Below are 25,959 nucleotides of genomic sequence, written 5' to 3' on the forward strand. Positions count from 1 at the left end.
AATAATAATAATAATAATAATAAGGGCTTTGACATGAAATGCCAAACAGACAAGAAAAGGAAAGAAAGAAAGAAAGAAAGAAAGAAAGGCAGGCTGGAACACTGGAATGCTAGTCTGAAAAAGAAGACTAACCAGATAGATAGATAGATAGAGAGAGAGAGAGAGAGAGAGAGAGAGAGAGAGAGAGAGAGGGGGATACCGTGTGACGTAGACGTACGCCCCTCCCAGCAGGACGGACAGCAGCAGGACCAGGATGAAGATGGCCAGCGCCACGTTGCCTCCGTCCAGAGGGGAGCCGGCCGTCGCCTCGGCAACTGACCAAAACAAACACAAACCCGGTCAAGATGGATTCAGGGCGGCGAAAAAAATCAGCGGGACGAGAACGAGCGACAGGACGTGTGATTGGAGGACGGCTGGACATAACGGATGGACGAACACATGAACCAGGCAGGCGGATGCAGGTGAAGAGCTGCTGCTGTTCTATCCTGCTGTTGTTTGATGAGTTCACTGGAATGTGGTGTTTTCAGGCCACGGCGTGCACACACACACACACACACACACACACACACACACACACACACACACACACACACACACACACACACACACACACACACACACACACACACACACACACACACACACACACACACACACACACACACACACACACACACACAGACTCACCTTCCAAAGCATGGTTGCCAAAGCATTCGTGGTTGGCTGCAAGACATCATTCTGTCAGTCAGTGCATTCGAATAAAAAAATAAATAAATATGAGACACTCTGTTCATATAAACTGGCGGACGCCAACATGAGAAGCTCCACGCTTTTGTTGGGGTGTCCATTTTTTTTCGTATTTTTGCGAAATTCATGCACAAATCAAAATCATTGTTATAAATGTGAAATTGTGGAAAATAAATAAATGAAATGAAAATGAAATGGTGGTGTCAAATGATTAGAATTAATCGCATTAATCACAGAGTTGCTGTGGATTAATTACGATTAATCACAGTTAAATATTCTTTATTAATCATTCAAAATACTCAATCTATACTATACTGTATCGTGTGTGTGTGTGTGTGTGTGTGTGTGTGTGTGTGTGTGTGTGTGTGTGTGTGTGTGTGTGTGTGTGTGTGTGTGTGTGTGTGTTGAATGTGATTGCACAAAATGTATTAAATGTCACATGCCTGAAATGAATGAAGGAAAAAAAAATAAAATCCATATTAACTGCGTTTCATTTTCAACAAATTCAAGAACGAAGGGAATATATCCGCATTTTAAATGTTTATTAAACATCTTTTAACAGTTCATGCTTCGAAAAACAAACATTAATGTTCCTTTTTTTTTTTTTGTTTGTTTAAAGATTATTAAAGCTCAATACTGCCATTATTAGATTCATCTGGCTGTTGTTGCTCGATACCTTGGAAACGTTTCTCTCTTTCTTAGATCAGATTAACAAGAAGTCGACAGTAACTGATGTGAGACGACGCCGCAGCTGAAATAAAGAAGGTTTAACAGGCTGTCAATCGCCGACATGCACCATCAATCTGTCTTCACGGAGCGAGAGGCAGAGAGCTCCTGGAAGACGCCGTGCACCGAAGGTAAAAACACCGAGGGAAGGTTCCAGTGCAGATGAACAGTTCAGTGCGAAGGTTTGAGGAACTTCATACAACCCCAGTGACCCTTCGACTCCCAGGTCAAACGCTTATCGTGGCACTAAAAATGGGGGACGTGTCGACTCGGGCCACGTTTGCATGTGATTTTTCTCTGCGTCACATTCTAACGCCACATTCAGGAGGCGCTCCCGCTTCTTCATCGGTCCAAACAAACCAACCGGGCGCCATTACTGCCCAAAGAAGAGGAAATGCCTCCTGCCATTCGTGACGTTTGTTTTCTCCAGCATTCTGATTGGCCCATCATGGCGTCATGCTTCTCGTCACACTGCCCCCCACAGGTCTGGCTGCTCATAGCAGCTCTGAACCAGGTTTTGATGCGAGGCCGTGTAAATGATTTTTTAGAAAACGTCGAGGGGAAGTTTTTATAAATACTGAATACTTTAGTATTTGTTTCCTCCAGAGTAAACTATTGTAACTCCCCAGGGTGTCTGAATAACTGCTCAAGAAGTCTTTAACTGGATAGAATCTGATGTTCTGATATGGACTCTGTAGGGTTGAGTTCCTCTGGGTAAAGGGAGTACTTCTGTACGAGTTGGTAGTACTTTCCTGGATCTAGAGTCCCTAAAACTGTTGCACAAAACTGCACCAGTAACAGAAAAAGAAGCGCCAGAGAAACTCTCACCCCTGCAGAGAGGAAGTGGGCCGCTCCAGAACGAAGGGTTTCCCAGGATGCACTTTATGGCGACCTCTCCGATGAGCTCGTAACCTTGGTAACAGACGAACGTGAGCGACTCGCCCGGCAGGTAGAGCCTCTTGGAAAGGATCTGGTAGCCGTTCTCCGGGAGGCCAGGGTTCTCACAGGAAACCGAGTCCTCGGCTGGATGGAGAGATGGAAGGAAGAGGAAAGAAGTGAGGGATTTGATTTGATCTTATCTAACTTGTTTTTAAGTAGAATCCTTAAACGCAGGACGTGATGTTACATGGGTGGGTTGGCGACTGGAGGCAGGGCCTGAGGTGACTGGAGCTACTGGACGGTGGGCCTGGTGGTGGACTGGTTGGTGATGGTGATTGGCTGCTGGATCCCCGGCCCAGTGCTGGTGTTTAGTGGTGGATGTCTATTTTTGGAAGTCTTGTCGGGAGCGAGAGGTTTCTTTATCCTCGGCCCTGAAGGTTTTTTTTTTTTTTTTTTGTCAGTTTTCTTTAGCTTGATTTCACATCAGAGCTGGACTGACAGATTTGACAACTCCGGCTGAGGTGACATGACTCATGGATAATCTCCACCCCCTCCTCCAGGTGGCTGAGGGCTGATTGGAATGGTGCATTAGCATGCATTTGCATATCAAACACTCCACACAAACATTAATGACCCTGAAAACACACACACACACACACACACACACACACGAGTCTGCATCGTCAGTCATGAGATGAAATGCGGGAAATGAAGCATCATCTCTGGCATGCAGAGACGTTGGGATCTTTGTCGGTAGAAGAAAAGAGAGAGAGTGAAAACGAGCCAGGCCTTCTTTTTTACATTCCAGAACCAGAAATCACACAAACCCACTCATGTTAGATCTCACAGCAGCAGGGGAAAAAAAAAAAAAAGAGCCTTTCATCTTCACTAAACTGCCATGTGCGACTGTCTGTCTTGATGAGAGGCTTTTTGAAATCAGCGGTGGATTAAACCTCGGCGAGGTTTTCCAGCCAGACGAGCTCCAGCTTCTCCAGGTGCGTAAAACAAACCAACCCTCTGGGGGACTTTTAACGGCTCTCGTTTGAAAGTGACGCCGAGTTACTCACAGGCGCAGTGAGGGAGTCGGGACGTCCACACCGGCGTCCCCGGCTCGCGGCCGTAGCACGTGATGGTGGCGCCGCCCTGCAGGATGAAGCCGGCGTTGCAGCTGTACTGAATAGTCGTCCCCACCAGGAGCTTGGGGTCGGACAGCGACCTGGTGGAGTGCTCCACGTGGCCGGGATCCGAACAGTACATGACTGAGGAAATCACACCAGAGGAAAGGATATTAAGAAAATGTAAAGTTTGAGTAAAAGTAGGACAGCGCGGCTGATAACATCATTATGCAACAAAAGGGGAAAAAAGAATATCCGTCAGGGTGTTTGTTGTGTTTTTTTCATTTTGAAAGCTGTCATATTTTATATGAACTGTTATGAGTAGAATGCTACACCATCTACAGTAGAAGATGTAACTGCTCTACTTCTAGTGAGTAACCAATTACTGTCAGTAGGGACGCACTGATACTGAAACCACATTTGATATTGCAAAGTAGCACTTGTACTTCCCCGATACGACCCGGCGAGTATTACGCGACGTCATCGATCAACAACATCATCAACAGGAGAGGACAAGCGACGTCAGCAGTGTGAAGATTTGTTTAATGTTAATGAGAACGACGAAACTAAGACGGATTGTAGATTAAATTCTGCCAAAATGTGAAGGAGGAGGAGAAAGATAGTTTGTGCAAAATCAGCAAGTTAAACACCGACAGAGTTCGTCCGGTGCAGCTCAGTCGTTTAACTGCTCAGTGGATCCAGTGGCGCCGAGATGTGCTACATGCTACATGCTACATGCTACATGCTACATAATGAAAGTATGACTGATACTCTCAATAAGAGCGTGTACACATTGGGCAGACGCTACAATCAACGTACAACAATAACATTTGCATATGGAGTACAAGTTAGGCTTTATGGCTAAATAAGTACACGTATACGTACTTGGTATTGGCAAGTAGCTAAAGGTCAGTACTCGTATCAGTACTCGGCATCAGAAAGTAGCTAAAGGTCAGTACTCGTATCAGTACTCGGCATCAGCAAGTAGTTAAAGGTTAGTACCCCTACTCATATCGGTACTTGGTATCAGAAAGTAGCTAAAGGTCAGTACTCATATCGATGTATCGTTAACTATAAACGAATAAGTATCCCAGTCAGTCACTAAAGTTTGAGTTGGCTTCCTGCTCACTGCTAGCTTTAGCATTAGCATTAGAAGCTTCACTTCTTGCAAGGCGACCAAAGTACCAACACGTATTGAGGTAACTAATAAATTACTGCTGTAGTAATGCAGTAGTCTCGTCTCCTTTGAAAAAACTGACTCTTTTCGCAGAAGGGCGGCTGCGAGCTCCAGGAGAGGTCCAGCTGACAGGTGAGCGTCTCCCGTCCCACCAGGTCGTAACCCGGGTCGCACTGGTAGGTGATGCGGGCGCCTCGGACCAGCGCCACGTGGGACGTGGTCTTCCAGCCGTTCTGGATCTCGGGCAGGTCTGGACAGGAGTCGTTCCGGGACACCTCTGTGATAAAACACAACATGAAAATAAGGTTGATTAATGACTCCCATTACGACAGGATCGGCGCTGGCGGTCCGGGTTCAACTACAGGGAAACGTTTCCCGGAGACAAAAGGTCGAGAGGCAATCGAGATAAACAAGGCGGCGCCCGATGTGGACATGACAGCGGAACACGAGACCGATGGGCTTATTGTGCAATCACTTGACCGCGAGACAGAATGATGGATTCCATCTGTGTCGGACGGTCTTCAAATATCACCTCTGCTGCTTAACCACCTGGACAAGGACGGCTCAGCGCTGAAGACACTTTTCTTTCTTTTTTCTTCCAAGAACTACTCGGTTTCAATTCAGACTGCCGCTGAAATGAAAAGATTACAGGCTGTCAGCTTCCTGTCAGCGCCGGGGGACGGCCATTGTTTGTGGTGGTGTTATGTAGCTGACAGACGTGAAGTACTGAGACAATAAAGGAGTTTCTTTAACAAAATAATCCTTTGTTTGGCTTCAGTATTTCTACAATGGTGATAAAAAGAAACGTGCTAAAACTCCAAGGACGATGGGACAAGTTATTTATTACTGTTTTTTGCTTTACTTTGTAGTTAACAGTGATGTCGTTAACGCGTTTCTTAGTTTTTCTAAGTTACTCTCATAGGACCACTGTTTTCAGTAATCCAGTAAATCCAGTAATCCAGTATTCAGATTAAAGTAACTTCTCACAGTGACTGTGTGTTACTATTGTAGCATTACTATTGTAGCATTACTATTGTAGCGTTACTATTGTAGCGTTTCTATTGTAGCATTATTATTGTAGCGTTACTATTGTAGCGTTACTACTGTAGCATTACTATTGTAGCGTTACTATTGTAGCGTTACTAATGTAGCGTTACTATTGTAGCGTTACTACTGTAGCGTTACTATTGTAGCGTTACTACTGCAGCATTACTATTGTAGCGTTACTATTGTAGCGTTACTATTGTAGCGTTACTATTGTATCATTACTATTGTAGCGTTACTATTGTATCGTTACTAATGTATCGTTACTATTGTAGCGTTACTATTGTAGCGTTACTATTGTAGCGTTACTACTGCAGCATTACTATTGTAGCGTTACTACTGCAGCATTACTACTGTAGCGTTACTATTGTAGCGTTACTATTGTAGCGTTACTATTGTAGCGTTACTACTGCAGCATTACTACTGTAGCGTTACTATTGTAGCATTACTATTGTAGCGTTACTACTGCAGCATTACTACTGTAGCGTTACTATTGTAGCATTACTATTGTAGCGTTACTATTGTAGCGTTACTACTGTAGCATTACTATTGTAGCGTTACTACTGTAGCATTACTCTGATTGGCTGTGGGACAAAAGCGCTTCTCCTCTGAAAACAGAATCAGATTTTGCAAACAGAAAATGTGCAAAGCATCATGGGAATGAAATGAAAAACATCTCGGTGGATCTAAACCGGAGAATCACAACGAATTCAATCCGATTGATAAAAAGAAAGTGAGCGTCGCTGTGCTGCTATTTCTTCCCTCACATTTCCGTCTTTTTGCTCCAACTGTGGAGGAAAAACATTTTCAAATACTTTCCTTTAGATGGCGGGAGTCTTTCAAGACCCTTTTCAAGAGTCAAGGACTCGTCTGATCTTTCCAGCGTTACCAGGGTGCAGCTCACATGTTCTGCTCGCTCTTGCAAATCAATGAAACTTTCAGATTTAGAAGGGATGAAGTCAAGATTATGAAAGCAGACGGCCGGGAGGAGAGACGAGCTGCCGTCTGACATCCACCCGACGTTAACGAGACACAGAAGTCCAGAGCCGAGTCACTTTTAGAAAAACTTTGAGGGTTTTTCCACGTGATTCAAAAGTACACAGGCAACCTCATGAAGAAAAAAATACTACGTTGCTGCTAAAGGCTTTAAAAACATGGAAGTAGTGTCTGTCATGTGCAGTAGGGGGCAGCACTTTACTATCCGATCTACTTTCAGTTAGTTTTTTTCTGCTTTTTATGCAAAAGTTGCTCAAATGTTTCAGTTGCTGAAGGCGACGTTCCAAGTGACAACACCTCGTTCATTCATTTAGAAAGTTGTAGTGTTTTCACGGCAACAGCAGAAATTATGAAAACGGTGTAGTTAGCATGCCGGGCCACAAGGTGGCGCTGTAATGAAACCACACAGACACGTGTACAGAGTGGTGGCGTGCGACGATGTAAGATTTGGTATCGATATGATACCAAGTAGATACGGGGCCAGTATCGCTGATACCGATACGATACGGAAACTTTTTAAAATCCAAATGTAATTTATCTTCAAAAAGGTAAATATGGATGAATTTTCATGACTTAAAAGTGTTTTTATGATTTTTTTGCTTTGGTTTATTCATCAGTTAAAACCAAGAATAGAATTTATACGTAAACAAAAAATACTTTATCGTCATAATAAAAAAATTTAGTTCAAACAACAGTAACAAAGGAATTTCCTCTCATACAAAGTAAAGTCTGGATATTTTTCGTAAATAAACAAGGTGTACTTTAACTATCAGCCCAAACGCCACAATGTTTTTACGGGTTTCACGTGTTTTCGTGTAAACGAGGCCTAAGTTTCCATTCCCTGATGGCTGAAGTAAGACGTGACCCACTGCACCACCTAGTGGTGCAATATGATATTGCAATATACATGCAAGGACTGGAAGACCAGATAGTTGGAAAACAAAAAACATGGAATTAATAGATGTTTTTTTTGTAACACACTTATATATTCAGGAAATCTCAAAGTACTACAAAGTAAAAACAGGTTATTGGGTTAATATAGTGGTAAAGGAGAACAAAAAAAGTTAAGTTTGTAGGTTTCAATGAAGTTTTTAATTAACAGAATATTGTAGTTATGACAGGTTCACAGTGCAGCTGTTCGCCCTGTCTCAGGGACTGCTGCCCCCTGCTGGCCAGTTAACCACCTGCATGTGTTATTTTGCCTCATTTTATTATAACAGCAGACAAAATAGGAATATATATTCATGTTTTTTTCTCAAGCTTCAGAAAATATCTTTTTTAAATCTGCAGGTTTGTGGTTCGATTCCGGGCTCGTGGCGTTTGCATGTTCTCCCCCTGCATGCGCAGCTTTTCTTGGGAACTTTCGTTTCCTCCACGCTTTTCCTTTTTATTCCATCGTTTCTGTCTCTCTATTTAAACTTTAACTCTTTTCATGACCTTTTCCAGACATTTCAACCTAAACAGATAAAAGTTTCAGCATTTCAACTTTATTATTTTTTATCTTTACTTTAACCTCCTTTTTATACGTTGCTCTTTCACTTTAACCTCGAAGAACAAACGAACGAGGAAAAAAATAAAAATCATTTGCATGTGCAGCACTTGTTATATTCTTCTGACTAAAGGCCTCTTCATCCTCCACAAGAACAAGACGAAGGTTGGGCAGTGCGGGGTCCTGTCGAACAAAATGACGTCATTTCCTTCTTCCAGCTCCTTCTGGCCGAACAAATTAGTTTGGTCTGTACCAACCGCCCTGGACGAACTATGTAGGAGCCGCACTGCCGAAACTTCTGCACTGCCGTGTGCTGCGCATGCGTGTTCTAGTTCGCTCATGACTATCGATAATATTTTAATCATATTTAGCTTGTAACAGCGCTACTGTACGAGCGCCGCAGCTCGTTAAAATGTCGGAGTGCAGGCTTTTACATGATGCACCTGAACGCATCACGAACAGCTGTCAGCTCCTGGAGTTAAAACTGGACTAACATGGCGCTCGGGCAAAAACTTTTTTATGACTGAAAAAGTTCAGAGAAATGTATTTCTGAAAGCACTGGAGGCCAGAAATAAACTGTGCAGTTGAAAAGTTTAAACGCCGCTTCACAGACTTGTGCCTGCTGCGAGGGGGCGTGGCCTGCTGCCAGGGGGCGTGGCCTGCGCGTTCGGCAGCTTCTTATCGGAGTATGAACAGTCCTGCCGAAAAAGCTTTTTTTTTCTGCTGCTGGCTGACGTCACTGCCGAATTTTCTTCTTGTTCTTATGGGTTCTTATAGGAGGATGCAGGCGCCTTTACAGTCACTGTTTCTCCCATTAAACTGACAAAGCAACGATTTACAACCGCCTCATCCTAAATCCTGTTTTGATCATTTCCTCTCCGCACAGTTTGTTCCAATCTATTTGTTTTAAAGTGCTTTTAAAAAAAAAATACAGCTCTCTTAAAAAAAAGTGTCTGTTTTAACTGGCTGCTTCACTCGGAATGCGCCATAAATAAGGATTATGATGATGAGATGTATCATACATATTCCATCGTGGGCTTTTTCTTCACTTTACTGCACCGAGAAACTTCATGACAGTCGCATCAAATCGCCCTTTTGTTACGCGCTTTTTTTTTTATTTTATGGCTTTTCCTCTTTCCATTCATGCATTTCTTGGAGTCGTCGGAGGGTTTGTGACGTCTCCAGTGAATAATGGGAAAGAAGAGACGAAAAAAGACTCCAGAAGCTGCTTGAGCCACAAAGAAAATACTGGAGTAGATATTAATAAAATGAATGCTGAGAGTGTGTGTGCGTGTGTGTGTGTGTGTGTGTGTGTGTGTGTGTGTGTGTGTGTGTGTGTGTGTGTGTGTGTGTGTGTGATGATTGATCGGACAGCGTGCGGCATTGCTTTACATTGTACAGTGTAATAGGCCCGCCGGGATTTGTAAGCCGAACTTCCCGGATCAATTATTCATCTTCTATTGACTCGCTTCTCCTCCTCCGTGCTGCACCAATATGTGTGTGTGTGTGTGTGTGTGTGTGTGTGTGTGTGTGTGTGTGTGTGTGTGTGTGTGTGTGTGTGTGTGTGTGTGTGTGTGTGTGTGTGTGTGTGTTGGTAATTTATTCCTCCAACACACACACATAAAATCAGAAGGAGTCGTCTCCGAATACATGCCGTGTCTACTTGATTTACCCCGCTCTCCGCGGGGGGGGGGGGGGGGGGGGTGGGGGGGGGGTGGGGGTGGGGGTGGGGGGGGGTGTAGGGGGGCATCGGGGGGGCAATGGTGCGATGCGCCTCAGCCAAATTGGCGTCAGGAGAAGTGGTGAGGATTACCCCGGGTAGAATAAAATAAATAAATTAAAAAAGTTACAACAACTGCCCCTTGTTCAAACAACTACCCCTTTTGTCCTTTACTAGAATAACTGCCACCCTGTTGGCCTTACTGTCACTAGTTAGAATAACTGCCACCTGTAACAGGTTGGTCTAACAGAGGGGCAGTTCTTTTGACGAGGGGCAGTTGTTCTAACAAGGTGGGTTTCTTTTTGTCTCTCTCACCCATGTAGTTGATGATAAACCCCTCCCCCTTGCCGAAGACGAGGCCGGCGGGGTCGGAGTGGAAGGTGACGGTCAGGTCGGGGGTGGTGGACGACAGCTTGAAGGGGCTGCTGCCCCCCACGTAGCGCCCCAGGATACGAGTGGTGACCTCGTCGCCGTCGGTGATGGTCAGCATGTCGCTGTCGCTGATGTTCAGCCTGAAGCAGAGCGGAGGAAGAGAGGAAGGTACGGTAACTGGTTGATGCCCCTCATCCAATATCAAACCCAGTAGCTTCACTATCATCGCCTGGTATTGACCCCTGGTATCGACACCTGGTATCGACACCTGGTATCATCGCCTGGTATCAACACCTGGTATCATCGCCTGGTATCGACACCTGGTATCAACACCTGGTATCGACACCTGGTATCGACGCCTGGTACTGGTATTGACGCCTGGTATCGACACCTGGTATCGACACCTGGTATCAACGCCTGGTACTGGTATCGACACCTGGTATCGACGCCTGGTATCGACACCTGGTATCATCGCCTGGTACTGGTATCGACGCCTGGTATCAACACCTGGTATCATCGCCTGGTATTGACCCCTGGTATCGACACGTGGTATCGACACCTGGTATCATCGCCTAGAATTGACACCTGGTATCATCGCCTGGTATTGACCCCTGGTATCAACACCTGGTAACATCGCCTGGTATTGACCCCTGGTATCAACACCTGGTAACATCGCCTGGTATTGACCCCTGGTATCAACACCTGGTATCATCGCCTGGTATCGACACCTGGTATCGACGCCTGGTATCAACACCTGGTATCATCGCCTGGTATCGACACCTGGTATCGACGCCTGGTATCAACACCTGGTATCATCGCCTGGTATTGACCCCTGGTATCGACACGTGGTATCGACACCTGGTATCATCGCCTAGAATTGACACCTGGTATCATCGCCTGGTATCGACACCTGGTATCGACACGTCTCCCTTTAAATCAATTATTAAAATGTATCTGGAACAAAAACCAACCAAGGAGCTTCTTCTGACTCTTTTTCATACTGAAACTTCCTGTCGCCAGAGAGCATGAGGGATTCTGACTGGTGCAGATTGAAGTTGTGTTGTGTTGTGTTGTGTTGTGTTGTGTTGTGTTGTGTTGTGTTGTGTTGTGAGTTTTTGTTGTTGTGTTGTGAGTTTTTGTTGTTGTGTTGTGAGTTTTTGTTGTTGTGTTGTGACTTTTTGTTGTTGTGTTGTGAGTTTTAAAGTAGCTGTTAGCATCTATTGATCTGGGATAGTTTTAACAGTTTCAACGACAAAGTTCAGAAATATGAAATATCGCTAAAAATCAAGGAAAATATATATATATTTTTCTCTGATTTATTAAACCAATAAAATAAACTCTCACTCTTACTTTGTTTTGTTTATTCGCCGCCTGCCTCTGTGATTTATGAGTGATTCACATGTTTACGTTAACCGGAGACAGAAAACGACTCATCTCACTTCCCTGCAAACAAACGTGACATCAGAGACGCTCGCTTCAAATAAATATGGAAATTATCAGCTTCAGATTTTTTTTTCCTGATTCACAGCCTGACTTTCCAACGAGCACGTGAAGATGGTGAATGAAGACGAGCAGCAGCCGCAGCGTCATCAGCTGCTCTCTCATGTGGTGGAGTTCTGACTTTAATGACGCCAGAATAGGGAGGAATCAGTGTTGATGGACGCAGGTTTGTTTGTTTGTTTGTTTGTTTGTTTTTGTAGCCGAGCAGAAGTCTTGTAGTTTTCTTCTAATAACTCACAGCTGCACGTCGAGCAGAACCCGCTTGTCCTCGCCGACGTGGATCCTCCAGCTGCAGTCCTCGCCCTCGCCGTACCACTCGGGCCAGTTCGGGGACAGGATGACGCCGCCGGGGCCCGACAGGTCGCCGCCGCACTGAGCTGCAGGGAGACAACGCCAACGTTCGTCAACGTCTTCAAATACTGAGCTGAGAGACGTAAAACACACGTGTTAGTTTGAAAAGGTGACGACCCGAGGGTTTTAATGGTGCAGATGGTGGTTCTGGTTCTGGTTCTGGTTTCTAGTTCTGGTTCTCACCAGAACTAGAAAAGGAACTTTGTTGGTTTTAGATGGTAATTGGGTCTGTTTTGTGGTAGTTTTCTTAGGGGGTTTGCTGTTGTTATTGTTTTTGTGGTAGTTTTATATTGTTCTTTGTTTGTTTTGTGGAAATTTTGTCTCTTATTGTGGTGATTGTGTCTGTTTTGTGTGTTTATTTGGTTATTTTATCTGTTTTTGTGGTCGTTCTGTCCGGGCTGTTTTGTTAGTTTTTTTTGGTAATTTTGTCTTGAATTGTGGTAATTGTGTCTGTTTTGTGGTAGTTTGTGTGTTTATTTGGTTATTGTGTCTGAAGTTGTGGTGGTTCTGTCTGTTTTTGTGGTAGTTTTGTGGTTATTTTGTCTGTAGTGATAATTGTGTCTGTTTTTGTGGTAGTTTTGTCAGAGTTTTTTGGACGGGACAGTGGATATCAAGGAACAGCAATCTCATGATTTCAGTGGTAATTTCGTCTGTTTTGGTGGTTGTTTTGTCTGTAGTTGTCATACTTTTGCCTGTTTTGTGGTTGTTATGTCTGTTTTTTTGTGGTAATCTTGTCTGTTTTGTGGTGGTTTTGCCTGTTTTGTGGTTGTTTTGTCTGTTTTGGTGGTTGTTGTGTCTGTAGTTGGGGTAATTTAGTCTGTATTGGGGTAGTTTCGTCTGTTTTGTGGTTGTTTTGTCTGTAGTTGTCATACTTTTGCCTGTTTTGTGGTTGTTATGTCTGTTTTTTTGTGGTAATCTTGTCTGTTTTGTGGTGGTTTTGTCTGTTTTGGTGGTTGTTGTGTCTGTAGTTGGGGTAATTTAGTCTGTTTTGGTGGTAGTTTTGTCTGTTTTGTGGTTGTTTTGTCTGTAGTTGGGGTAGTTTCGTCTGTTTTATGGATATTTTGCCTGTTTTGTGGTTGTTTTTTCTGTTTTGGTGTGAGTTTCTTCTGCTTTAGTTTCTGTTTTGTCTGTTTTTGTCGTTGTGGTTCTTTTGTCTGTTTTGTATGATTTGGTGAAAATCTCCTCGGCACTCCGCCCGGCGTTACCTTTGCACAGCGGCTCGGTGTCGTTCCAGTACGGGTCTCTGGCGCTGACGCACTCGATGACGGGCGGTCCCTGTTCCAGCGCGTGACCCGGGTCGCACGTGAACTGGACCACGGCTCCGACGCCGTACAGCGGGTCCGAGGTGGTGAAGTTCCCGTTCTGGAGGTACGGCTCGTAGCAGTGGCCTCGCTCGAAAGCTGCAGGAGACCAAAGAAAACTTAACGAGTAAAATACCTTTTTTTAAATAAATGACTTCATCCCTTGTATTCGTCTTCATTATCTCCGTGAGGCCGCTGAGTAACTTCCAATAAAGAACCGACGCTAGAAAAGAAAGAACTGGAGGCTCATGTGAGATGAAATGTGTTATTTGTGCTCAGATCCATTATTTGTTCTGCTTTTGTCTGTTCACCGCCGGGATCCGGCGCTCTGCTTTTATTGTTTGAGGAGGAAAAATACTCTGGTTGAGAGCTCCCACACTGAGATCAGAAAAACGCCTCGGCTTTTTTAAATCCGATGCAGGAAAACAATTCAAAAGACATTGCCCTTTTTTTTTGTTTTTGTAGTTTGATACTGCTTCTTTTAATTTTTCTTCTTCTACTATTTTCCTCCGATCACGTTGGGATTCATCACACACTCCTCATAGGTCTTTTACCACAAAGAATTTTCGAAAAAGTTGAGCAATAGAGCTATTTTTTATGTATAAGGTCTCCTTTACATCATGTGAAAACGCACTATTTTTGCTTTTTTGTTTCAAAAAGTTTCACGTTTACACAGCAACGCTTTGAAAATGATGTCTTTGCATGGAAACAGCAGAAAAGCTCACAGCGATGTCGTTAACGTGCCAGGTAACGCTCACTACGGTGGCCGTGCACATGTGCAGCAGCAGCGATTCAGAAAACTTGCCCCCCCCCCCCCCATTTCCATGGAGCTGGAACATTTTCAAAAAGTTGCATTTTCCTGTTTCCACGAAGACGGCGTTGGACTGTTACCACGGAAACCCCCCACTTTTAGGTGGAGGAGTGGGAGCATTTTTCAAAAAGTTGCATTTCCCCCCGTTTCTATGGAGACAGAGCTTTTTTCCAAAAAGTTTCATCCCCCAAATTTCCATGGAGATGGAGTCAGAGCGTTTTGAAAAAGTTGCATTTCTCCCCGTTTCCATGGAGACAAAACATTGTTAGAAAGTTCCTCCCCTGGTTTCCACAGAGTCGGAGCGTTTTCAAAAAGTTGCGTTTCCCCCTGTTTCAATGGAGACAGAGCATTTTCAAAATGTTGCATCCCACATTTCTATGGCGACAGAGTCGGAGTGTTTTCAAAAAGTTGCATTCTCCCCTGTTTTCACAGATACGTTTTCCACTGTTTCCATGGAGACGGGGTCGGAGCAATTTTCAAAAAGCTCCACCTTGGAAGCCATTTTCAAAAAAGTTGTCGAGCAAACAGACAACAGGTGAAGAAAGTTTTCCGGTTTCACTTGATTTCACTTTCCAGCAGGTTTTAATGAATGAAAGTTTTTAAAAGAATCAGACTTCAGTAAGTCACTAAATCTTGAAATATCCTGTAACAACAGCGTTTTTTTAAATATTCAGGCGGATCTTTTGTAATAAACAGTTTTGTTTGTTGCGTTCATCCATGAAAACGTCAGAGAAAACTTCCCCCGACTTTTTTCCTCGATCCTCAGTTGCCAAAAAACCTGAAAAGCTTCTCTGCGGTTTTCTTGGACGAGCTCTTCTCCGTCTGGCAGCGACGACTTGGCAGGAGACGAGGTGAGAATCCCGACACTTTAAATGATTATTAGGAGATTACGTAACTGAGATTACGTAACGGAGATTACGTAACGGAGATTACGTAACGGAGATTACGTAACGGCTCGGGTTTCTCTCGTCCTCCCGTACCTTCGTAGCGGATGTTGAATCCCGTGTTGTGGTTGGGCTGGTCGGTGATGAACTGGATCCGTACGGCCGGGCCCTCGCTGATCACCCCCTCGAAGGGAATCTGCCCCCCCCGGCCGGAGTCGAACAGAACCACCGAGCCGGCGTCCAGCCCGCTCCACAGCACCAGGCTGCAGGGAGACCACGGTCAGGAATCAAACCAACGCTCCCAGAGCGGGGACATTCTAAAACCCCGGCTCTGCTGTGAGGTGTGGACGGCAAAGACCATCACCCCCCCCCACCCCCCCAAGCGGGTTCTCCAGGTGGCGCTGCAGAAGCTACTGACGCTAGCAGGAGGATAGACCTACAGAACTCAGAGTTATATAGAAGTGTATGAGCAGCAGTCTACTTCTAAATCTCTCGGGGGTCAGGGGGGGGGGGGGGGGGGGGGTCACATGGGTCTACCGAGTGTAGTTCTAGTTCTATATGTTTTATTCTATTCTCAACTAAGTGTCTTTGAGGTGCTCAATGTTTTTTTCTCAGTGAGTGTGATGCGGGTGGCGCAGATTTGGACTTACCGGTCGGTGGGTCCCAGGGCGAGTCTCTCCAGGTGGAGGTGGAGCCTCTGGTCCTTGGGCGCCTCCAGCGACCAGGAGCAGGACCGGTCCAGCGTGGCGTTCGGCCCGTGGTGCGGCGAAGGAGACAGGACCCTCCCGACGGTGGCGTTCTTCACCGTGCCCCCGCAAAGAGCTGCAGAGGAGAGGCGGTTCAAGGCCACGTTCACTCGACAACGTTTTGAAAAGGAGGAAAACGATGTAGTTTGCATGTAGGGCCACTAGTGGGTGCTGTTGTTGGTTTTTGTAATGAAACCACACACACACACACACACACACACACACACACACACACACACACACACACACACACACACACACACACACACACACACACACACACACACACACAAGCACGCAGAGAACAATACACTATAAGCAGGAGGTAACATAGTTCTTATTGTCCTTCTACTGAGCATGTGCAGAACAACTATTTACTGCGGCCGTGGTGTGCATGAGCAGTAGGATTGTTTCAGTGAAGACGGAGTCGGAGCGTTTTCAAAAAGTTGCGTTTCCCCCCCAGTTTCTATGAACATTTTTCTTCTTCTTTTGGGTTTAACGGCAGTTTGCATCCATAAAGTTGCACTACCGCCACCTGCTGGTTCTGTCTATCTGCATTGTTTCCCACCACTCTCCTCGTCCCTGATGACGGTTTCCCTTCTTCTTCTTCTTCACTTGGGTTCAACGGCAGTTGGCAGCCATGAAGTTGCACTACCGCCACCTGCTATAGTCCACATCATTCCCACCGCTCAAAAACAACCTCAAACACGTGCGTCTACTCGCACATGTGCAGAGGAACTATTATCTACGACTGTAGTCAACGTGCGCAGTCGCAGCGTTTCCGCCAAAAAGTTCCACCTCGGGAGCCACGCTACGGAAACTTCCTGCTGTGGCGTAACCGGAGCCTAAATGACGCCGCGTCGTCGCCGGGGAAACCGGCGGCGACTCGCCGTGCGCTCACCCCGGCAGCTCGGCTCCTTGTCGCTCCAGGTGGGCAGCGAGGCGTTGATGCAGGTGAGCACCGGCTCCCCCTGCAGGTGGTAACCCATGTGGCAGTGGAAGCGGGCGGCGCCCCCGGGGAGGAGGTCCAGCACCGACACCTCGCCGAAGTGAGGCCTCCTGGGGAGCGAGCAGCTCAGCCTGAAGACTGGGACAGAGACACAGAGCGGGTCAACAAGCAACCCGCCAGACTGGCAATGCAACTTTACACAAGTTGACTGACTTGAGGAGATGTAACACACACACACACACACACATATCGATATATACACTGACTGTGTGTACGCGTGTGCCGTACACTTCGCCCGTTACATTTCATATATATACTGTAGGTGTATATCGACGTCTCTGGAAGAATTGATGATACGAGGAAATGACAGGATAAATGGGTGAAATGAAGAAGGGATGAAATGATGAAGGGATGAAAGGGTGAAGGGTGAAGGGATGACTCCAGGCGAGGTGTTTCCTCCTCCACAGGTCCAGTCACACTGTAACTCCTCACATGAAGCAGCTTTGTGCGACGGGATGAAAAAAGGTTTTGGCCTCATTATGCTGATTTTGTTGTTTCTCATCACGGCTCGTTTTCTCTCCTGCCTTCATCTCAATCACTTCCTCTGCTGATGTGAAAGGATGAGACGGCTGTGATTAATGGCACAGGTGGATTTCAACACTCGGATGCTTCCTCCTTTCAACACTTTGTCATATCCATTACACACACACACACACACACACACACACACACACACCCTCAGCCTCCTAATGAGACGAGAGCCGATTAATCAGACCTCTAATCAGCTAATTCACACGACAGATTCAATCACCGTGCAGAGCGATTAGCCCAGAAGATTTCTGATTATGCAATTAAGCGTGTATACGGAGCGCCGACATCCTCTCACGCCATAATGACAGCGCTGTGCTTTTATTGAATTTCAATACCATGTTTGTGTTCATATATTAGGACATGTTTACACGTCGCCGGGTGTTTCCTAAGCCCTATGCATTTACACTTAAACGCAGCTAAAGAAAGATGATATCTGAACACGTCCGTCCTCATGAGCCGAAATGATGGAGGACAAGTGCATCTCTGGCCGTCCACGCCTCAAAGCCGAGCCGTTCCCCACTCTACCCCCCCATAAACACTTCATTTACACAGACCTGCATATACACCTGGTTCAGCGCTAGTATGAGCATGCCAGACCTGTAGGGGGCAGTGTAACGAGAAGTACAAAGCCACGATAGCCAATCAGAATCCTGGAAAAAAAACACAACGTCCAAAATTGTGACATAAATCTCTCTCTGCTTCTTTCCTTCTTCCAAACAGACAAACTGTGCGTCATTATTGCTGAAGAGGAAATAACTGGCGCCATGGCATGGCTTCATGCTTCTCGTTACACTGCCCCCTATTGGTGTGGCATGCTCATAGTAGCTCCAAAGCAGGCTTTTATCTGGATCCATGTAAATGAATATATTTCTGAAATAATCTAGCGTACATGAAGATTTTTTGAAAGCAATCTGGTGTAATTAAGATTTTTGGAAAATGTGCTGGTGTAAAAACTTTTTTTTTAAACGACCTGGTGTAATTTAAGATTTTTTTGAAAACATTATAGCATAAATTAAGTTTTTTTTTTAAATAATCTGATGTAAATTAAGATTTTTTTTGAAAACATTATAGCATGAATAAAATTTTTTTTAAATAATCTGGTGTAAATTAGGATTTTTTTGAAAACATTATAGCATAAACTAAGTTTTTTTTTTAAATAATCTGATGTAAATTAAGATTTTTTTGAAAACAATATAGCATACATTAAGATTTTTTTAAATAATCTGGTGTAAATTAAGATTTTTTTTGAAAACATTATAGCATAAATTAAGATTTTTTAAAATAATCTGGTGTAAATTAGGATTTTTTTGAAAACATTATAGCATAAATTAAGATTTTTTTAAATAATCTGGTGTAAATTAAGATTTTTTTTGAAAACATTATAGTGTGGTGTGCACACCACAATAGCATAAATGAAGACTTTTGAAAAAAATCCGGTGTAAATTAAGATTATTTTCTTAAAACGTGAAGGGGGGGAAATATCCGTTTTTGAAAGTACTGGGCTGCGTGTAAACGTGGCGTTGGCCGCGTCGTGAACGAGGAGCAGAAGGTTTCTCACTCTGGTAGTGCAGCTGGAAGACGCCCATGCTTCCCTCCGGCGAGGAGCGGTAGTAGACGGACAGCGTGTTGGTGGGACTGCGGATCACCTGACCCTCCACCAGCAGCGTGTGATTGGCCAGGACCAGCAGGGCGCCTCGCTCGTCCACGCCGCGGATGGACAGCTGCTCGCCATCCGACAGGTTCACGCTCTTCACCTGCGAAAAAACACACTTCCTGTGGATCCATCGCCGATAACCTCTTCACGCAACGTTTTCCTTTGCGAAAAGTTTCACTCTTTCACGCTTTCGCTGCAACATTTTGAAAACGATGTCTGTTTAAATGGAAACGGCAGAAACGCTGAAAACGATGTAGTGAAAGACCAATTTGCTTGTTTTTCGACATCAGTGTTACGATGATTAAGGTAAATAAAAGTATTTTTTTTGGGGGGGGGGGGGGGGGTAGATTTTGATTGCGAATTAACCAACAGAAAATATGGGAATATATACAATATATATATATTTCATTTTTTATATAAATGTAGAATCAATTTCTTTTTTCATTAATTATTCGATATTTTTATGCCACACTTTAGAATAAAATATGAAATTAATTACTAGTCCAACACCTTTTCATGTGCTATAATAATAATAATAGTTAATAATAACTTTTTTCAAAAGTTTTTTTTTAATATATCGGCTACTGCTTCCTGTTTTTGTTTAACATTTATTTTATATCTGTTCTTGTGTTTTCAGTGTGTTTTAAATATGTGTTGTATTTTATTGTTTGGGGCCTCGTTAAAGAAAAAAATTTCTCTCACTGCTTGTGGCAGGCAATAAAGAAAATTTTAAAATAAATAAAAAAATCTATCTAAAAAATTTTTTCTCATGTTTTCCAGAGCAGTATCGTCGACCTCCACTAGGAGGCAGAGTTCAACTCCGCTTCGGATCGCCTCCACCATAACAAGTCAAGTCATACAAGTCAGCTGTGTGTGTGTGTGTGTGTGTGTGTGTGTGTGTGTGTGTGTGTGTGTGTGTGTGTGTGTGTGTGTGTGTACCTGCAGCTCCACGCCGTACCCGGTGTACACGGTCACCGTGTAGGTGCAGCGCACCGTGGTGCCGTCGGGCGGCGGTGGCTCGTCAGCGGAGTCGATGTATCCCTCGGGGTCGGAGAAATTGAGCGAGCAGCCGGCGGCGGCTGAGAGAGAGAGAGAGAAAGAGTGAGAGAGAGAGAGAGAGAGAGAGAAAGAGAGAGAAAGAGAGAGAGAGCGCGGAGGAGTTCAGCCGCCATTGTTGCCATTTTGTTGTGTTTTTGTTCGCCGCCGCTCGGCCTTGTAATCCCTTTAATGTGAGCCTGTCTGGGAACTCGGCGGAAATCCCCGCTGCGTATAATTAATGACGGAAATTACAAGGAGCTAAAGCGCCGCGCCGCCCGGAATCTTTTTTTTTTAATTTATTTTTTTTTACAATCGCACTCCGCTGCTTCGTAGAAAAACTCCCATCATTCATATGTTTTTTCCTAAAGCACATTTTGTTCTGTTAAGGCCTCAACGTTGATCTTCCTTTGAAAATACGTTTTTCTTAAGCTGCTTAATGTGAGCCTCAGCTATGTGCTAATGCTAATGTCACCTAGCATCACCATCTCCAATTACCAGGAATCAACTGTGCTGCTTTTCACTGCAACTGTGGACGACGCTAATGCTAAAGCTAACAATCAGCGGAGGGAGAGGAATAGCAAATTTAGATGAAGCTAATGCTAAAGCTAACAATCAGAGATGGAGGAACATGGCTAATTTGAATAATGCTAATACTAGCAGAGATGGCACTTTAGATAACGTGACTGCTAATGCAAACAGTCAAGACAGAAAGTGTCAGCAACTTTTAATTATGCTAATGCTGAAGCTAACAGACAGCGACAGAGAAATAAGAAATACGACAAATTTGAATGATGCTAATGCTAACACCATTTTTTTTTTTTTTAAAGATGCTTATGCTAGAGCTAGCAGTCACCGAAGGAGAAATCCAGCAACTTAGATTTAGCATTGGCATGATTTCTCTGTCTCGGATTGTTAGTTTTAGCATTAGCATCATCCAAACAGAGGTGTAGAACTACAGCTGATTTAGATAACGTGAATGCTCAAGCAAACAGTCCAACGACTGAATCAGCAACTTTGGACAATGCTAATGCTAACAGTGATCTTGGTAAGTTTTCACACACAAGAAGTTCAGTAAATTACAGGATTATGTTTCTTTCATCGTTTTAACTTCATATTGTTTCTTTTTATGTAACAAACTAGTAGGTTTTAAATTGCTGACGCCTTTCGACAAAGTAAAACATCTTTCCCTACTAATTTGCGACGTAAAAAGAAACAATGGCTGTTTCTCAATACCAAGTACGCAAGTACGAGTATGTACTCACCAAGTACGGACTTTTGGAATATCTTGCCTAATGCATTATGGGTAATTTGGCGTCACAAGTGTTGATGCATCCTGGACGATGTGGGCGGAGGCAGTACACATCCGAGTATTTCATGCGTACTCTGCGAAATGCGTACTCTGAATTGCATCAGTACTTGGTCTCCAACGGATGACGCTTCACAAGTACGCCAGAACGCAAGTACCTACAAGTACGCATACTGAGACGGCCAATATCATAATCAGTTGCGAACTTGATATAACTATAAGTAATGGGATTACACTAGTCACTTCATGATCAGGAGTGAGTGTTACCGTGGTTACCTGCTGACGGAGTCTCTGTGTCCAGGTCGGCCGCTGCGGTGCCCTCCGCCTCCCCCTCTTCCTCCTCCTCCTCCTCCTCCTCCTCTTCTTCCTCGGCTGTGTGTGTGTGCGTTGGCGTGGAGTGTGTGTCTGTCGGCGGGGGAGGGTCGGTTGTGCGGCTGCCGCGGCCCGACGCCGGGGCTTTCACCCTCCTCAGTAACCCCCCGCCGCGCTGCTCCAGGGAGCGGCTGCCGGGGAGGGAGCCCACGCTCAGGCCTCTGCCCAGGAGAGGCAGCAGGTTCTGGGGCAGAGCGGAGGGGAGGATGTCCCCCCTCTGGGAGACCAGCCGTCCTCGCTGAGCCAGCACCGACTGGAGCAGGTCGCCGGCGCCCGGGCTCCGGCCGCGGGGGGCGCCCTCCTTCGGGACCCCCTGGGGCACCACCGCCGTGGAGGGGGGGGCTGTGGGGGCTTCGGCATCTGGAGGGGAGGAGGAAATAAATCACTGAAACGTCAGAAGAAGAAAATAATGTGAGAGAAGATCCAGTGATTCTGTGCTGCGAACACACACACACACACACACACACACACACACACACACACACACACACACACACACACACACACACACACACACACACACACACACACACACACACAGGGCAGTTAAGCATGACAGGAGCTGAGCACAGCGGGCCGGGCGGTGTGTGTGTGTGTGTGTGTGTGTGTGTGTGTGTGTGTGTGTGTGTGTGTGTGTGTGTGTGTGTGTGTGTGTGTGTTCTCAGAAAAAAGAAGACGAAGAAATGCACAGTGAGGCATTGCGCTCTGCCGTGCATGCTAAAGTGCCATCTCCAGCAGCTTAGTTCAAAAACAGCACACAGCAGCATTTACACACACGATGCCAACCCCTGCGCACACACACACACACACACACACACACACACACACACACACACACACACACACACACACACACACACACACACACACTGCAGTCCACTCTCATCTCAATGAACAGATCTGAGTTCGGAGGTGAAAACTTCTCATTCTCAGTTCGTCTGATTTTCCACGGGTATGAAGACGAGAAAGACGCGTTACAGCGAAACACAAACTGTGTTCAGAAACGTACAAAATGACGTTACGTACAAACTCTAGCATGAAGTTTGAGAAAAAAGTCAGACCTCATCCAGGAACAAAATCACCTCAAACTATTTTATGTTTCCCTCGATGAGTTCACGAGGGACAAAACCTAAAAATATGAGTCAGATTTCAGGATTTAAGCGACAAAGAGACACACATCGAACGTAAAAAAAGCACAGAACGACCACAAAGAGACGCAAATTGGCCCACAAAGACAATAAAAAAACGGGACAGAGAGGCACAAAATGGCCACACGTTGGTAGAAAATGATCATAAAAGACAGAAAAAGATTAGAAAGAGACACTGAATCACTACAAATTGAAATAAAGTGGCCATAAAAGAGAAAAAATTACAAAAAAAGAGGGATTATTTGGTGGAAAATGAGAATTTAAGAAACAAAAATAATCACAAAGTGAAACAAAAAATGATAGAGAAATTTAAATTAAGCGAAAAAAGAGACAAACAATCACAAATACGCCAAAAATAAAAACACAAAGAAACTTGGAAAATTATAGAAACTGATGACAGCGGAACGTAAACTGAAAGTTGCACAAACGGTTTCATTACAAAAACAAAACAAAACAACAGCTCCCACTAGTGGCCCAACATGCCAAACACATACTTTTTCCAAGCATTTCTGCCGTTTCCATGGAAACCAACATCGTTTTCAAAACGCCGCCGTGCGACTGCGAAACTTTCCTGAAACGAAAACTCTTAAAACGTTTTGATTTGAGACGTCGTCGTGTGAACGAGGCCTGACATTTTAGTTAAATAACAAAAAAAAAACATGTTTTTTTTTAATGTTTCTGATGCGATGGAGGAAACGTGTGTTTTCCTCGGTGTTTTGCCGGTTGACCACAAAGAAGCCGTTTGTTTCCATGTTTGTTGACAGAACTTTCCAGAGGCCCGACAATCCTTCGCCCTTAATTGGTCTCCAGCGTGAGCACATTAGCATTCGCAGCCCTTTGTGTTGTTGTTGTTGTTGCACTCGTACCAATTCACCTTATTTATAGTGGGAGGGCCGTCGTCCGACTCGGCGAAGTCTAATGAGGGGGAACGTGAAAACAGACGGAACCGCTGTGGGGAAGTGGACGAGCTGCCACATAAAGACGAGCTCCGGTTTGATCCCGGGAATCAAATTTCTAATGAGACAGCCGCCAAAATAAAAGTATATATATTTTCTTCAAATGAATGAATTTATTCTCCCTCTTGTAACCAAGCAAGTCTTTTATAATTTATTTATAGTCTTTTGGTTTTTCAGGGATTTTTTTTGCACTTTTGGGGATTTTGTCGCGTAACACATACGCTAATTAGTGCGCATGCTAATGCTAGGGCGTATGTTAAGTAGCGTGTATGTAAATGCGAACGTGTATGCTAATTAGCGTATGCGACTTTCGTAGTTCTCGGTGAAACGGGATTCTGGGGCTACCTTTGTCCAACTTTGCAGGTGGCGCTGTTGAGCCTTTCCGCAAGTCACCTGTGTGCCGCTAATAAACTATGGACGTTTTTCGCCGGATCTGACGAGTGTCAAAACGTTCTGTATGCCAAGGCCCCGAATCTGATCGGGCAGAAAAATAATCACAACAATAATAGTCTGAGGAAAATCCAATCGGGTCCTCCTGCACTGTCATAAATAGAAAAACAAAGATCAACAACCAAGTGGAACAAATTGACTGCAAAGAGACGAAACAAGAGAAAAGACCAAAACAATTAGAAAACAAAAAACAGAGAAACTAGAAATGATGTAAAACTGACAAACTGATGACCAAGAAATAGAAAATGACTCCAAACTTTGTCAAAATGACAATAAAGCGACAAAAAGAAAAATGAACATAAAGAGAAAGTCTTCAGCATTCGCACCGTTGCTTTTAAGTTGAAGAATTTGACTTGACTTCACGCGTTTGTTTGTTTCTTTTAATACATTTTCTCTCTACTTTTTGTTTCACTTAAATCTATTGAACTTTGTGTTGTTTAATAAGATCCGGCCGAACGCCGACAGCATCCATAGCGACGCCGCGACCAGAGCAATTTCACCTTCACTCATCAGATGAATAATTAAAACCCAGATGTTGAGTTCATTAAAACACGGATTTGCCCCCCCCCCCCACACCCCCCCCACACCCCCCCGTGGGGCAGTTGTCGTGATGAACGAGCGTCGCTCGGGTAGAAAGCAGACAATAGATGAGTCCTGACAGTCTCGTGGGGTTTTTCTTTTGAGGAAAATGTGTCGTGACATTTGCTGTAGTGACAGCCGTGGTTGGTTTGAGCTCCCCAAAGCGATTGGCAGCCCAGAAACACAAACGGAAATATGAAAACGAGAAACGATGCAGTTTTTCTTTTTTTTTAAAGGACTTTTATCTTCTGAGTAAAAATAGGTGAAAAAAGGTAAAACAGCCAAACTTGTTAAAATTGCATCAACAAAGAAATACGTTGGAAAAAAAGCTTAAAATTGTGAAAATAAATAAATAAATAAATAAATAAATAAATAAATAAATAAATAAATAAAATTAAATAAAAATAAATAAATAAATGCCTCAAATCAGTACAAAAAAAGAAAAATGGGCAATTATTAGAAATTCTAATTTCTAAAAGAGTAAAAATTGCTCAAATATAAAAAGTTACCAAATTAACTAGAAAAGTGAAACAACCTACAATATAAATCTATAATAATAATTATCATTATTATTCGTTCATTCATTCATTCATTCATTTTCTTCCGCTTATCCGTTTCCGGGTCGCGGGGGTGACAGTCTGAGCACCGTCACCCAGATCACATTGCACCATTTAAGAACCTTCCTGCAGGTGGTGAGCCCACGGGAAGGTGGCATTATTACTATTCTTAATATTCTTATTATCATTACCGCTATTACTATTATTATTATTATAATTATTATACAAGTGGCCTGAAATAAACCAAAAATAGATTTTTTAAAAACACCTGATGTTCTAAATTCTAGTCATGTAACCTCAGACAAGTTTTTTGTTGTTGTTGTTGTTGTTTGTTTTTTTTTTAAATTGCAGCTCCAGATAAAAGTTATTTGTTCATAAAGGTTTGCAGAGCCCTGAACTAAGTGGAAACCTCCAACGAACGAACGTGGAGATTATCTTAAAAACCTTCAGATCTTTTTTAAAAGGCCTCCAAGAGCGATGAGTCGGCGCTCTCTGTGGCGC

The 25,959-nt window shown here is 44.2% G+C and overlaps 1 protein-coding gene across 1 annotated transcript in view; it reads right to left on the minus strand.

Annotated features, from left to right (window-relative positions):
* sez6l (seizure related 6 homolog (mouse)-like) overlaps positions 1 to 25,959 on the minus strand; it is a gene marked incomplete at both ends in the record, with an annotated part of 35,560 nt that overhangs the window by 1,919 nt on the left and 7,682 nt on the right. The window contains 14 exons of the mRNA XM_080477649.1: positions 200 to 314; positions 688 to 723; positions 2,302 to 2,496; positions 3,420 to 3,611; positions 4,727 to 4,921; positions 10,209 to 10,405; positions 12,004 to 12,142; positions 13,322 to 13,516; positions 15,209 to 15,375; positions 15,763 to 15,934; positions 16,760 to 16,945; positions 18,957 to 19,152; positions 19,992 to 20,131; positions 21,835 to 22,128. Of these exons, the coding sequence (XP_080333775.1) occupies positions 200 to 314; positions 688 to 723; positions 2,302 to 2,496; positions 3,420 to 3,611; positions 4,727 to 4,921; positions 10,209 to 10,405; positions 12,004 to 12,142; positions 13,322 to 13,516; positions 15,209 to 15,375; positions 15,763 to 15,934; positions 16,760 to 16,945; positions 18,957 to 19,152; positions 19,992 to 20,131; positions 21,835 to 22,128 (2,419 nt within the window). The remainder of the gene's footprint in view (positions 1 to 199; positions 315 to 687; positions 724 to 2,301; positions 2,497 to 3,419; positions 3,612 to 4,726; positions 4,922 to 10,208; positions 10,406 to 12,003; positions 12,143 to 13,321; positions 13,517 to 15,208; positions 15,376 to 15,762; positions 15,935 to 16,759; positions 16,946 to 18,956; positions 19,153 to 19,991; positions 20,132 to 21,834; positions 22,129 to 25,959) is intronic.

Source organism: Lipophrys pholis, assembly GCF_963383615.2.
Source record: "Lipophrys pholis genome assembly, chromosome: 12".
Classification (NCBI taxonomy): Eukaryota; Metazoa; Chordata; class Actinopteri; order Blenniiformes; family Blenniidae; genus Lipophrys; species Lipophrys pholis.